This window comes from Coregonus lavaretus, assembly GCF_964263955.1.
Source record: "Coregonus lavaretus genome assembly, chromosome: 15".
In the NCBI taxonomy this organism is placed as follows: domain Eukaryota; kingdom Metazoa; phylum Chordata; class Actinopteri; order Salmoniformes; family Salmonidae; genus Coregonus; species Coregonus lavaretus.
The window spans coordinates 11,960,308-11,976,215 of NC_140002.1; the positions used below are offsets into that span (position 1 = coordinate 11,960,308).

Below are 15,908 nucleotides of genomic sequence, written 5' to 3' on the forward strand. Positions count from 1 at the left end.
GCCACCTGAATTGTATTGTTTGAACAGGTATAAAGCCAAGGTTGGTGATTTACTGCCACCTGCAGTTATGGAATGTTTGCTCACAAGTATAATTCAGTGGCTGATCCTTCCTCATGACCTGGATGGAATTATGTGAACCTTCCTCAACTCATAGAAAGTCTCACCCAGTTGACTTGTGCAAAATGGTGAAAGTCCTCAATGGTGCTGTCCATGCTAAAACAGGCTTTTGGGTCCCCTATACATCTCTATGGATAAACTCTACTGTACAAGCGCATCGCCAACATAAATTCTAAAGTGGACAGGGTTCAACTCTTACCTGCACCAGTGCTTTACTTCTCTTGGTTTTCCTTCAATTTTGACACTATCTTCTGTATGACAGAAAGATTACAGGTCAAATCATGGCCGACATGTCCATGCCTGACTGTTCAAAAAACAACCTTGACCATACCATACAGATACCCATCTTAAAATCCCAAAGAGCAAGCAATGCAGATGTAGAAGCACAGTGGCTAGGAAAATCTCCCTAGAAAGGCAGGAACCTTGAAGAAACCTAGAGAGGAAACAGCTTCAAAGGGGTGTCCAGTCCTCTTCTGGCTGGGTATTCTAGAAAAAGAGCTCAACGAATTCAGAATTTTCTTGATCAGAAATTGGTCAGAATATACTTGGTAAGACTATATCAGTTTCAAAGTGGCTAATTGAGACTCCCTTGCTAATACACACTTGTGACTTCGATCAGCCGACACATTGGTGCGGCTGGCTTCTGGGTTATGCGAGTAGTGTGTCAAGAAGCTATTAATTCAGATCAAAAGTACAGCATTTTTGTGATATTTTTGTGATCATATCTGAAGAAAGTAAGGAACCCTGGCACACCTTGAACAATAGACAGGTTGGTTGTTTAGAGAGTGCACAACTATGAGGCAAAACAGACAGAGCTGGATTAGATTGTTGACAACATAAAAGCTATATTTCGTCTCCAATGTTTATTGAAAACATCAATACATTTGCACAATGAGCACTTGCTGTCTCTCAAATACATTGCTACAGTTGTTGCTTAGCTAGCAGCGGTCTAAGGCACTATAGATCCGGGTTCGATCCTGGGCTGTGTCGCAGCCGGCCGTGACCGGGAGACCCATGAGGCGGCGCACAATTGGCACAGCGTCGTCTGGGTTAGGGGAGGGTTTGGCCGGCTGGGATGTCCTTGTCCCATCATGCTCTAGCGACTCCTTGTGGTGGCCGGGCTGACTTCGATCAGCCGACACATTGGTGCGGCTGGCTTCTGGGTTATGCGAGTAGTGTGTCAAGAAGCAGTACGGCTTGGCGGGGTCGTGTTTCAGAGGACACATGGCTCTAGACCTTCGCCTCTCCCGAGTCCAATTGTAACTACCAATTGGGGAGAAAAAGGGGGAAAAAGTCCCAAAATAAATACTGAACTTCCCCTTTAAGTGTCTTTACCAAGTATTTAGGCAAAATATATGTTGTCTCATTGCAATGCCCATAAAATGAAACATAAACATTCGTAACAAGAAGATATCCCAAAATATGCTACAGTATTTTCACATCCAATCACAGAGAATAATGCTCCACCATCATCAGTGTTTCCAGCAAGCTTCTTTAATGATATTTGAACATTTTAAGTTGTGTAGTTTTGGCCGATATTCCCAACTCATATTTCCCTCCCTCTACCCAGGAAGATTAACTGAAATAAAATGAAGACACATTTTGCAATATTTCCTTTCATTTTAAACAATAGATCAGTCAAATTTAAATCTCTCATCTAAAATAACTATTTACGTTTTCAACAGAGCCAGAGACCATGATAATAGTGCTCATAATAATATAATAAAAATATAACGTCTAGACAAAAATAATAAAAATACAGATGACATTTTATATTTTAGGGATACCTTGCAGTCTTATTCTCTCCTCATTTTAGTAGTTTCTGTCAAAGTAATACATGACTGTATGATGTAGAAAGCAGGAGAGAGAGAAAAAAAAGGTGAAGATTGCTCTTATTTTAAGAGATGCAGTGTTGTTCATAACTGTTACGTTTTTTTTAAACATTTAAAATAGTCCATAGAAGTCCTTAAAAAAAATAAGCGTTCTTTTCAGCTATTTCTTCTTTCTTTTTTTTCATCCAAGAATCCAAGCCAAGTCTTCCGGCTGGTAAAAGTAATATATTTGTTGTGCCAGTCTTTTCTCAATCCAACCATAAAATTACACCGGTCCTGTGCTCTCACCCCAGAAGCTTATTTATGAGTTAAGACTTCCTCAGTAGCTTGTACACAAAGGACGATGTACAGTAACGTAGAGAGTTTGGAGTTCCAAAAACAGAAAAATGGAAGGTATACAGAAACTGGGTACAGAGCTGGGGGTGATGTTCCCCCATCCAGGAAGGTCCCTATCAATTAGGAATGGATGAATACTACATTACTTCAGGGGAAAGTCAATAACTGGAATGACAGACTGTCCTCTTGTAATTTACTATATCACACCACGTGTCACAACGCAAGCCAGAGGAGATACAGCCACACCATGTAGCTCTTACCGGTATACTTTTATCACCTCACCACTGACAGCATATCACTGAAATATCTCTAGAGAAAATGGAGTTCATTATTGTCTATTTATCCTTTCACCATCTGCTGTGAACAAGACCAAGGCTTCATGCTAAGGATGCAGGTTAGCAAAGTGGACCAATCTAGCAGACCGATCTAGTCCTTTTTCTTGAGATCCACTAAATCACTTGAGGACCTCTTAAAGGGAGAATCCTAACTTAAGGGAACATTTGACTTAAGTGGAAGTTACAATAGGATTCACCCCTAAGTGATTAAATAATTACTTCAGGACGTCTTAAGATACCTAATCCAAATCTACAAGGCTTTTAGTGTTGTAGGCATGATGGGGGGTTAACTTAACATAGTATTACATTTGGAAGTTGTGTAAAAACATTGATTAAACTTGACATTTTTTGTTCTAGCTGAATTTGATCAATCATGGAATGATTCCAACTGAAGAGGTATGTATATTGACCACCCTCTCCACCCCGCATCTTCTGCACACTTCTCACTTTGCTATGCCTTTGCTATGGTGATCCTCCAGGTCCAAACCATTACCCACAACACAGCAGTGCTTTAAGTTGGACTATAGCATCACGTACAGTTGTGTTTCTGACCCCCCGCTGGATACACTGAAAGTGGTGCGTTCCGAATGCACGTGAGCAATGGGAAGATTACACTCTTATTCACAGGAGGAGAAAAAAGATGCAGGGGTTGAAAAATAACTTCAATCCCTATCTAGTAATATCCTGATGTTGGTTGTAGTCGGTACACTCTGAGCAGCACTTGTCTTAATTTCCAAAGTGGGGGGTTTTGGGGTGGAATGGTCCTTGTGAGAACGCTGTGTGAGAGTTGTGACGTTCTTTTCCCTGATTGCCATGTGTGTCTGGGGGGGGGGAGGGGGCCTGCGGGGGGTCCCCTGATCATTCCAGTCTCCACTGTGGGCCACAGCAGTATGAGAGGGGTGGGGGGCTGAGGTGGTGGGCCTCCAGAGGAAGGAAGAGGTGACCAGGTGTCCCCCGCCGTGTCACTCCTTTGTCCTCTTGTGGTGGAGGGAAAGGGGCTCTGTCATCACTAACTCTTATCTGGAGTGCGAGAGAGACAACAAAGAGAGAAATAATGAACACCTATTTCGATTTTGCCCTTTGATATCTGACCACAAAACGTATACTTATGATAACTAACAACAAATCTGGTTTGAAGTTGTGATACGTATTCTGTTTGTTGTCCCGTGTGTACGGTTTACTCAAACTTCAATGCTTGCAGAAATAACTATGTATCGGTGGAGCACAAGATATATCTAAAGTGAGGGAAAAAAGTATTTGATCCCCTGCTGATTTTGTACGTTTGCCCACTGACAAAGAAATGATCAGTCTATAATTTTTATGGTAGGTTTATTTGAACAGTGAGAGACAGAATAACAACAAAAATATCCAGAAAAACGCATGTCAAAAATGTTATCAATTGATTTGCATTTTAATGAGGGAAATAAGTATTTGACCCCCTCTCAATCAGAAAGATTTCTGGCTCCCAGGTGTCTTTTATACAGGTAACGAGCTGAGATTAGGAGCACACTCTTAAAGGGAGTGCTCCTAATCTCAGTTTGTTACCTGTATAAAAGACACCTGTCCACAGAAGCAATCAATCAATCAGATTCCAAACTCTCCACCATGGCCAAGACCAAAGAGCTCTCCAAGGATGTCAGGGACAAGATTGTAGACCTACACAAGGCTGGAATGGGCTACAAGACCATTGCCAAGCAGCTTGGTGAGAAGGTGACAACAGTTGGTGCGATTATTCGCAAATGGAAGAAACACAAATGAAACTGTCAATCTTCCTCGACCTGGGGCTCCATGCAAGATCTCACCTTGTGGAGTTGCAATGATCATGAGAACGGTGAGGAATCAGCCCAGAACTACACGGGAGGATCTTGTCAATGATCTCAAGGCAGCTGGGACCATAGTCACCAAGAAAACAATTGGTAACACACTACGCCGTGAAGGACTGAAATCCTGCAGCGCCCGCAAGGTCCCCCTGCTCAAGAAAGCACATATACAGGCCCGTGTGAAGTTTGCCAATGAACATCTGAATGATTCAGAGGAGAACTGGGTGAAAGTGTTGTGGTCAGATGAGACCAAAATCGAGCTCTTTGGCATCAACTCAACTCGCCGTGTTTGGAGGAGGAGGAATGCTGCCTATGACCCCAAGAACACCATCCCCACCGTCAAACATGGAGGTGGAAACATTATGGTTTGGGGGTGTTTTTCTGCTAAGGGGACAGGACAACTTCACAGCATCAAAGGGACGATGGACGGGGCCATGTACCGTCAAATCTTGGGTGAGAACCTCCTTCCCTCAGCCAGGGCATTGAAAATGGGTCGTGGATGGGTATTCCAGCATGACAATGACCCAAAACACACGGCCAAGGCAACAAAGGAGTGGCTCCAGAAGGAGCACATTAAGGTCCTGGAGTGGCTTAGCCAGTCTCCAGACCTTAATCCCATAGAAAATCAGTGGAGGGAGCTGAAGGTTCGAGTTGCCAAACGTCAGGCTCGAAACCTTAATGACTTGGAGAAGATCTGCAAAGAGGAGTGGGACAAAATCCCTCCTGAGATGTGTGCAAACCTGGTGGCCAACTACAAGAAACGTCTGACCTCTGTGATTGCCAACAAGGGTTTTGCCACCAAGTACTAAGTCATGTTTTGCAGAGGGGTCAAATACTTATTTCCCTCATTAAAATGCAAATCAATTTATAACATTTTTTACATGCGTTTTTCTGGATGTTTTTGTTGTTATTCTGTCTCTCACTGTTCAAATAAACCTACCATTAAAATTATAGACTGATCATGTCTTTGTCAGTGGGTAAACGTACAAAATCAGCAGGGGATCAAATACTTTTTTCCCTCACTGTACGCTCATGTACTCTAAAGCCCTTTCAAGCATGCTGTGCATGCGAACTACTGTTGTATCTGTTCATGATCAGTAAAGTATCAGGGTGCGTCCCAAATGACACCCTCTTTCCCATAAATTACACTACTTTTGAGAGCTCTATGGGCCCTGGTCAAAAGTAGTCCACTATATAGGGTATAGGGTATCATATGGGATGCAGTATCAAGAATTCACAGTACCTTTGTTCTCCTCTGTGTCAGCAGTTGTTTCAGTCAGCCTTTGGCACAGTTCATTATACTTGGTCTCCACTTCCTGAAAGCAGATTGTTGACAGAAACTTAGCTCTGGTAGAACAGATGAACATACAGATGGATAAAATTAGTGTATGGGTGGATGGATGGATGAATAGAAAAATATAATAGTATGGGCAAACAGGCAGATTGACAAACAGATGTCTGGATCATGCCGCGTGAGAGACTGAATGATAGACATTTAATAACTTTACCTATAAAGCGCTTTTCATACATTTCACTCAAAGCGTGAGTTCTGGGCCGAAGATGCCCTGAGGCACACATCAAAGATCAGCTAAGAACACAAAACTGACCTTAGCATTTGAAGCCAGGTCTGACCTATATGTCACTTTTTGGGCGACCTGACTAAATTCCAATAGAAATATGAGTTATAGATCTGTAATTCTCATTGAAAGCAAGTCTAAGAAGCAGTAGATCTGTTCTTTGTGTGCTATTTCTATGCTTCCCATTCTTAAGTTTTGTTTTTGCGTCTTTTACTTTCAGTTTTGTACACTAGGTTCAAACAGCTGAAAATACAATATTTCACAACGGTTTAGATGGTACAATTATTCTCTACACTATACTTGCTTGTTTTGTCACATAAACTGAAATTAGGCTAACTATTAGAATTTTAGGAACCAGGAAATGGTGGAGCGATTTCTGCATAGTGCACCTTTAAGCGCTTACTCTAGCCTGCCTGAAGTGCTAAATGGGTGTGGTTTGCCATTTTGGGACTATTCTAATCGGTCCAAGTCAGGCAAACTCAATCAAGCAAGTAAATTATTTTAAAGGGATACTTTGGGATTTTGGCAATGAGGCCATTTAACTACTTCCCCAGAGGCAGATGAACTCGTGGATACCATTTTTATGTCTCTGCGTGCTGTTTGAATGTTATTGTGCTAAGGCTGATTAGCATTGGCTTGTGAAACTACCTCTAACTTCCTTCATACTGGACACAGAGATATAAAAACGGTATCCACAAGTTAATCTAACTCTGGGGAAGTAGATAAAGGGCATCATTGCCAATATCCAGAGGTATCCCTTTAAATTATTTCAAATAGTATTTGAACCCAGGTCTGAAACTTCATGTTACTTAAAGGGGGGTGAAGGAGGTTGATGGTGTACCTTTAGATGCTGCAGGTTGGCCTGGAGCAGGCGGAGGTGGGTCATGATCTGGCGGCTGAGGTTGGGGCCGGCACCACCTGTCTGCGAGGATGAGGAGAGCAGCTTCTTCAGGTCGATGTCCGGGCCCCATTGGGCCCCGCCCCCACCATCCGTGCTGCTCTCCCCCGAGGCCCCGTAGCCCTCCAGGACCATGTAACTGCCTGGGGGGGGGGGGGGGGGGGGGTAGGAAGGAAAGAAAGAAAGAAAGAAAGAAAGAAAGAAAGAAAGAGAGAGCGAGAGAAAAATGGGTAAGTTATGCCCACCTGAGTACTTTAACTTTCATAATTAAAAAGGAGGAACCGCAAACATGTATTATGATAATTTATTATAAAACATCAGCTATAGGAACAAAATGCTATAAAAGCACAAAAAAAGCTATAGGATATCCTAACTTCCACTTCAGTAGAATTAGAACTTGGTCCCTATTGACATCGATGCATGACTAAGTGAAATTCTTCTTAAGCGGAAGGGGATTCACCCCTTAGGTTTTCTGCCTTGAATGTCCCAGTTGGCTCACCATAGTCCTCGGAAGTCTCAAAGAAACCTGTGTCCCCAGACCGGAGTTCCATGGACCCCGGGGTCCCCTCCTCCCTCCCTGCCTCGGTTCTCTCCGAGGCGCCGTTTTCAGAGGAGCCAGTAGAGGGTGCTGCTGCGCTCCTTGGGGCCGAGGTACTGCTGTTATTGTCCTCGGTGCCCCTCAGGGACGTGGTCCTCAGCAGGCGGCCCCCAGGGGCCCGGCCCTTCCTCTGCTCCTTCTCTTTCTCCTTCCCCTTCTCTTTGTCCTTATCGCTGCCCTCCGCTCTGCTCGTCATGTGGTTGAGAAGGACCTGCCTCAGGGCTGCCACTGGGATAAGGAGAGAGAGAGAGACAGGGTGGTTATAGAGCTTCTACAGGGTCATGTTCATTAGGCTAAGAAGAAACACTCATTTTTGGTTTCTGTTGCAAAACATTTTGAGTGTGCCATTCAATGTGTCATTCTATCACTGTATGTGACATATTGGTCTAAGGCTAAGGCAATGAACTCACAGGTTCTTAGGGCCTCCTCGGCTCTGGAGGGGGGCATGCCGAAGGTGTCATCGGGCTCCTGGTCGTCGATGGCAATGCCCTGGCGTGACCTCTCCTGGAGGAAGGGCAGTCTGTCTGCTAGCTCTCCATCCAGAAACGCTTCAATTTCCTCCTCGTCTACCTCCTCCACTTCCTCCTCCTCTTCTTGTTCTTCTCTTCTGTCTGGCAGTGGCGAGTCCTCTTCTTCCTCGTCGTCTGATTTGACGCCGTCAAATGGGTTGGTCGATGTGGGCATGGGTTGCAGACCCGGCGAGGAAGTGACGTCTTTTTCTAGGGGACACAGACACGTGTAATGAAGTTGTTACAGCTGCTGGAAGCATAGTCAAACTCACATTACTTTTCATAGGGTTGAAGGTTGAAATCATTTATTAAGTGTCTAGTTATTGATACCTGGGGACTCGGTACATCCCATGGAGGTGCGCTCAGGGTCTTTGCTCAGTTTGGGCACCCCCGTGCTGATAATCTCCACTGCGTCTCGCTCCGCACTGCAACACACATGCCAAACGCATGCATGCACACACACACACACACACACAAACGTAAATTATAAACTAGGGCGATGTGAAACGGGAGCCTTTTTTCATTAGAAAGCAGAGTATATAAAAGTACATATAAGATAAAGCCAAAAAGGCCAGTGAACTCACTCGGTCTGTGGTAAAGGTATGATGTTGTGCGTTTCCGTCTTCATGGTTTCTGCGCTCTGCGTTATCAGACACTGCCACCTAGTGGATGGGAGAAGTTAATGAGAAACAGAGCAAACAGAGATAGAGCCCATCCCTTATTTCTGGCAAGTGCGCCATCTACAGTGCCTTCAGAAAGTTCACACCCCTTGACTTTTCCACATTTTGTTGTGTTTCAAAGCGGGATTAAAATGGATTTAATTGTCATTTTTGGCCAACGATCTACACAAAGTACTCTAACATTTATTAAAAATGTATGAAAAAACATGAATATATCTCGTGGATGATGACCGCCCCCTCCCCGACAGGGCTAAGGGTGTGTGTGGCGTACCGCGGACAAGCCACCAGGGGGAGTCGTCGGAGGGGACGGAAGGGCGACCCCACCACCGTACTCCCCAATCCGACAGTCAGCCGAGCTAAAGGACTTCAGACCCGCGGAGAGACAGCCGGGGGAGTGTCGACCCGCCGCCGACGACCCCAGGTGGATGAAGACCAAAGGAGGTGTTTTGAGTGTGACGCCCGGGGACACGTCGCATGGAATTGCCCGGGTCGAGAGAAGTCAATGCCATCAGCAGGCCCCGGAGACGAGCCGGGCCACGCAGTAAACTACGTCACATCATGTTGGGCCCACAGCAAACCACCAGCACCCATGGTCCCGGTGAAAGTCGACGGTCACGACACCCACGCTCTGTTGGATTCCGGGAGTGTGGTAACGCTCGTACAAGCGTGCCTGCTGGCCCATCCGACCGACCGCGGTGAGGAGATGTCTATCTCCTGTGTCCACGGCGACACCAAGCGGTATTCGACCGGGCAGGCCACCATCGTGACGCCACAAGGGAGCTGCCAGATGAGGGTGGGTGCCGTACCTGAGTTGCCGGTACCACTCCTCGTGGGACGAGATTGTCCGCTGTTCGCGGCACTGTGGAGGCATGAGCTGGGAAAAAGAGTACGAGATGGCGACCGACGAGAGCGGGGACGGACCGGGATGAGGCGGGCCGTGGAAGACTATTGCCGCAGCTGCCCGGAGTGTCAAATCACCGCCCCCAAAAGCACACTTCCGGAACTCGCTGGTTCCCCTACCGATCATCGGAGTGCCGTTTGAACGCATTGCCATATAGTGGGCCCCCCTGGTAATAGTAGATTATGCCACCCGATATCCCGAAGCCATTCCCCTACTGGCGGCAGTCTCCAAGGGAATCGCCCGGGAGCTGTTCCACCTCTTCAGCCGGGTGGGCATCCCGAACGAGATCCTGACCGACCAAGGTACCAAGTTCATGTCCCGACTAATGATAGATTTGTGTGGTCTCCTACAGATAAAGCAGATCCGGACCTCCGTCTTTCACCCGCAGATGGATGGGCTCGTCGAACGGTTCAATAAAACGCTCAAACAAATGCTGTGGAAGGTCATCGAGCGGGACGGGAAGAACTGGGACCAGCTACTACCCCACCTAATGTTCTCATTCCGACAAGTGCCCCAGGCCTCCACTGGGTTTCCCCCTTTTGAACTTCTCTACGGGAGGAGACCCCGCAGCCTACTGGGGGGTGAACGACATTAGTTTGTTCGACGCCTACCCCATGCCGAGGGTGGACGAGCTCATCGACCGGTTGGGAAAGGCCTGGGACATCAGCACCCTGGACCTGACCAAGGGATATTGGCAGGTACCAATGACAGCCTCCTCCCGGGAGAAGACTGCATTCTCGACACCGGACAGCATATACCAATACCGGGTCCTCCAGTTCGGTCTCGTGACACCCGATTTCCAGGTACCGATGCTGGTGCAGATGGATGCCTGTGACACGGGGGCAGTCCTGTCCCAGGTACACGATGGGGAGTTTGATACCCCGAGAAAATAAGTACTCGATTGTAGAGAAAGAGTGTATAGCGGTGAAGTGGGCGCTAGACACTCTTAAGGATTACCTGTTGGGAACCCACTTCACCCTGGTCACAGACCATGCTCCCCTGGTCTGGATGGCCAGGGGAAAGGGCCCGAACGATCGAGACACCAGGTGGTTCTTGTCCCTTCAATGCTTCTCTTTTTCTGTTGTGCACAGGTCAGGGGCAAAGCATTGGAATGCGGATGACGACCGCCCCCTCCCCGACAGGGCTAAGGGGGTGTGTGGCGTACTGCGGACAAGCCACCAGGGAGAGATTCGTCGAGGCATGGACACAGACGGAGTCTACATCACACGGCGATGGCTCCCTCTGCTGGTCTCAACGGGTCCTCTGGCCAGGACTAATTGGGGCTGATTGCTCACCAGCCGTACAGGGCCCATAAAGCTGCCAGCAGGGCAGCACATGGGAGGGTTTTTGGACCTAGTGAGAGGTTGTTACCAGACAGATGTCCTCACAGTCTAATAGAACCGAGGGGCTCGGTGTTCTACCCAAGAGGAGACAGCATTCCCCGGAGCCCAGAAGGCGGTAACCCGGAAGAGGTATTGGCCCTCCTATAGCTCAGTTGGTAGAGCATGGCGCTTGCAATGCAAGGATTGTGGGTTCGTTTCCCACGGAGGGCCAGTATGAAAAATGTATGCACTCACTAATTGGAAGTCGCTCTGGATAAGAGCGTCTGCTAAATGACTAAAATGTAAAAGTCTCCTGGAGGAGACCGGTTTCTTTTCTTTTTCTTTATTGTTTTAAATAAACACCCTTGAAACTGAGGTATCACACTTGTGTCTGATCTGTGTAAACGTCTTGATCAAACCCCCTGGTCTGCCACACTTGATTAGGTAAGTATTCACCACCCTGAGACAATACAGGTTAGAAACACCTTTGGCAGCGATTACAGCAGTGAGTCATTTTGGGTCTCTAAGAGCTTTGCACACCTGGATTGTACAATATTTGCCCATTCTTTTAAATATGATTCAAGCTCTGTCAAGTTGGTTGTTGATCATTGCTAGAAAGCTATTTTCAAATTTTTCCAAGCCAATTTAATTCAAAACTGTAACTAGGACACTCAGGAACATTCAATGTCGTCTTGGTAAGCAACGCCGGTGTAGATTTGGCATTGTGTTTTAGGTTATTGTCCTGCTGATTTGTCTCCCAGTGTATGTTGCCTGTGCTTAGCTGTATTCCCAAACATAACGCTTTGTATTCAGGACAAAAAGTTAATTTCTTTGCCACATGTTTTGCAGTATTACTTAAGTGCTTTGTTGCAAACAGGATGCATGTTTTGGAATATTTTTTATTCTGTACAGGCTTCATTCTTTTCACTCTTTCATTTAGGTTAGTATTGTAGAGTAACTACAATGGTGTTGATCCATCCTCAGTTTTCTCATATCACAACCATTAAACTCAAACTGTTAAAAATCACCATTGGCCTCATAGTGAAATCCCTGAGCAGTTTTCTTCCTCTCCGGCAACTGAGTTAGGATGGACGCCTGTATCTTTGTAGTGACTGGGTGTATTGATACACCATACAAAGTGTAATTAATAACTTCACCATGCTCAAAGGGATACTAAGCCTCTACAAATAGGTCAAATCAAATCAAATTGTACTTGTCACATGCGCCGAATACAACAGCTGTAACCCTTACAGTGATATGCTTACTTTCAAGCCCTTAACCAACAATGTAGTTTTAAGAAAGAATACCCCAAAAAATCACAAATAAATACAATATAAAATAATACAGAATAAAAGTAACAAATAATTAAAGAGCAGCAGTAAAAATAACAGAGTGAATGTGCGGGGGCACTGGTTAGTCGAGGTAATTGGGGTTTGCCCACTGACAAAGACATGATCAGTCTATAATTTGAATGGTAGGTTTATTTGAACAGTGAGAGACAGAATAACAACAACAAAATCCAGAAAAACACATGTCAAAAATGTTATAAATTGATTTGCATTTTAATGAGGGAAATAAGTATTTGACCCCTCTGCAAAACATGACTTAGTACTTGGTGGAAAAACCCTTGTTGGCAATCACAGAGGTCAGACGTTTCTTGTAGTTGGCCACCAGGTTTGCATACATCTCAGGAGGGATTTTGTCCCACTCCTCTTTGCAGATCTTCTCCAAGTCATTAAGGTTTCGAGGCTGACGTTTGGCAACTCGAACCTTCAGCTCCCTCCACAGATTTTCTATGGGATTAAGGTCTGGAGACTGGCTAGGCCACTCCAGGACCTTAATGTGCTTCTTCTTGAGCCACTCCTTTGTTGCCTTGGCCGTGTGTTTTGGGTCATTGTCATGCTGGAATACCCATCCACGACCCATTTTCAATGCCCTGGTTGAGGGAAGGAGGTTGTCACCCAAGATTTGACGGTACATGGCCCCGTCCATCGTCCCTTTGATGCGGTGAAGTTGTCCTGTCCCCTTAGCAGAAAAACACCCCCAAAGCATAATGTTTCCACCTCCATGTTTGACGGTGGGGATGGTGTTCTTGGGGTCATAGGCAGCATTCCTCCTCCTCCAAACACGTTGAGTTGATGCCAAAGAGCTCGATTTTGGTCTCATCAGACCACAACACTTTTACCCAGTTCTCCTCTGAATCATTCAGATGTTCATTGGCAAACTTCAGACGGGCCTGTATATGTGCTTTCTTGAGCAGGGGGACCTTGTGGGCGCTGCAGGATTTCAGTCCTTTACGGCGTAGTGTATTACCAATTGTTTTCTTGGTGACTATGGTCCCAGCTGCCTTGAGATCATTGACAAGAACCTCCCGTGTAGTTCTGGGCTGATTCCTCACCGTTCTCATGATCATTGCAACTCCACGAGGTGAGATCTTGTATGGCGCCCCAGGCCAAGGGAGATTGACAGTTCTTTTGTGTTTCTTCCATTTGCGAATAATCGCACCAACTGTTGTCACCTTCTCACCAATCTACTTGGTGATGGTCTTGTAGCCCATTCCAGCCTTGTGTAGGTCTACAATCTTGTCCCTGTCATCCTTGGAGAGCTCTTTGGTCTTGGCCATGGTGGAGAGTTTGGAATCTGATTGATTGATTGCTTCTGTGGACAGGTGTCTTTTATACAGGTAACAAGTTGAGATTAGGAGCACTCCCTTTAAGAGTGTGCTCCTAATCTCAGCTCGTTACCTGTATAAAATACACCTGGGTGCCAGAAATCTTTCTGATTGAGAGGGGGTAAAATACTTATTTCCCTCATTAAAATGCAAATCAATTTATAACATTTTTGACATGCGTTTTTCTGGATGTTTTTGTTGTTATTCTGTCTCTCACTGTTCAAATAAACCTACCATTAAAATTATAGACTGATCATGTCTTTGTCAGTGGGCAAACGTACAAAATCAGCAGGGGATCAAATACTTTTTTCCCTCACTGTAGGTAGAGTTATTAAAATGACTATGCATAGATAATAAACAGAGTAGCAGCAGCATAAAAGGGGGGGGGGGGGGCAATTCAAATAGTCTGGGTAGCCATTTGATTAGAAGTTCAGGAGTCTTATGGGTTGGGGGTAGAAGCTGTTTAGAAGCCTCTTGGACCTAGACTTGGCGCTCTGGTACCGTGCAGAGAGAACAGTCTTTGCCAATTTTTAGGGCATTCTTCTGATACCGCCTGGTATAGAGGTCCTGGATGGCAGGAAGCTTGGCCCCAGTGATGTACTGGGCCTTACGCACTACCCTCTGTAGTGCCTTGCGGTCCGAGGCCGAGCAGTTGCCATACCAGGCAGTGATGCAACCAGTCAGGATGCTCTCGATGGTGCAGCTGTAGAACCTTTTGAGGATCTGAGGACCCTTGCCAAATATTTTCAGTCTCCTTCAGGGGAATAGGTTACTCCACACACAGAAACGCGTACAAAGATCTCCCTCGCCCACCATTTGGAAAATCTGACCATAATTCTATCCTCCTGATTCCTGCTTACAAGCAAAAACTAAAGCAGGACGCACCAGTGACTCGGTCAATAAAAAAGTGGTCAGATGAAGCAGATGCTAAGCTACAGGACTGTTTTGCTAGCACAGACTGGAATATGTTCGGGGACTCTTCCGATGGCATTGAGGAGTACACCACATCAGTCACCGGCTTCATCAATAAGCGCATCGATGAAGTCGTCCCCACAGTGACTGTACGTACATACCCCAACCAGAAGCTATGGATTACAGGCAACATCCGCACTGAGCTAAAGGGTAGAGCTGCCGCTTTCAAGGAGCGGGACTCTAACCCGGAAGCTTATAAGAAATTCCGCTATGCCCGCCGACGAACCATCAAACAGGCAAAGCGTCAATACAGGACTAAGATCGAATCATACTACACCGGCTCCAATGCTCGTCGGATGTGGCAGGGCTTGCAAACTATTACAGACTACAAAGGGAAGCACAGCCGCAAGCTGCCCAGTGACACGAGCCTACCAGATGAGCTAAATCACTTCTATGCTCACTTCGAGGCACGCAACACTGAAACATGCATGAGAGCATCAGCTGTTCCGGATGACTGTGTGATAACGCTCTCCGTAGCCGATGTGAGTAAGACCTTTAAACAGGTCAACATTCACAAGGCCGCAGGGCCAGACGGATTACCAGGACGTGTACTTCGAGCATGCGCTGACCAACTGGCAAGTGTCTTCACTGACATTTTCAACCTCTCCCTGTCTGAGTCTGTAATGTCCAACATGTTTCAAGCAGAGCACCATAGTCCCTGTGCCCAAGAACCCTAAGGTAACCTGCCTAAATGACTACCGACCCGTAGCACTCACGTCTGTAGCCATGAAGTGCTTTGAAAGGCTGGTCATGGCTCACATCAACACCATTATCCCAGAAACCCTAGACCCACTCCAATTTGCATATCGCCCCAACAGATCCACTGATGATGCAATCTCTATTGCGCTCCACACTGCCCTTTCACACCTGGACAAAAGGAACACCTATGTGAGAATGCTATTCATTGTCTACAGCTCAGCGTTCAACACCATAGTGCCCTCAAAGCTCATCACTAAGCTAAGGACCCTGGGACTAAACACCTCCCTCTGCAACTGGATCCTGGACTTCCTGACGGGCTGCCCCCCAGGTGGTAAGGGTAGGTAACAACACATCCGCCACGCTGATCCTCAACACGGGGGCCCCTCAGGGGTGCGTGCTCAGTCCCCTCCTGTACTCCCTGTTCACTCATGACTGCATGGCCAGGCACAACTCCAACACCATCATTAAGTTTGCCGATGACACAACAGTGGTAGGCCAGATCACCAACAACGACAAGACAGGTGCCCTTCTTTGCAAGGCATTGAAAAACCTCGCTGGCTTTTGTGCTTGAATCTTTGCTTGAAATTCACTACTCGATTGAGGGACCTTACAGATCATTGTATGTGTGGGGTGCAGAGATG

General features: G+C 46.3%; 1 protein-coding gene across 2 annotated transcripts in view; it reads right to left on the reverse strand.

Moving 5' to 3' along the window:
• Positions 1–1,591: 1,591 nt before the first annotated feature.
• LOC311142219 (rho guanine nucleotide exchange factor 12-like) overlaps positions 1,592–15,908 on the reverse strand; it is a 121,844-nt gene continuing 107,527 nt past the window's right edge. For both annotated transcript variants that reach the window (XM_084177827.1, XM_084177826.1), the window contains 7 exons: positions 8,607–8,684; positions 8,353–8,447; positions 7,924–8,232; positions 7,415–7,741; positions 6,859–7,058; positions 5,684–5,756; positions 1,592–3,640 (listed from right to left, as the gene is read on the reverse strand). In XM_084177827.1, coding sequence (XP_084033953.1) covers positions 3,630–3,640; positions 5,684–5,756; positions 6,859–7,058; positions 7,415–7,741; positions 7,924–8,232; positions 8,353–8,447; positions 8,607–8,684 — 1,093 coding nt within the window. In that variant the 3' untranslated portion in view covers positions 1,592–3,629. The remainder of the gene's footprint in view (positions 3,641–5,683; positions 5,757–6,858; positions 7,059–7,414; positions 7,742–7,923; positions 8,233–8,352; positions 8,448–8,606; positions 8,685–15,908) is intronic.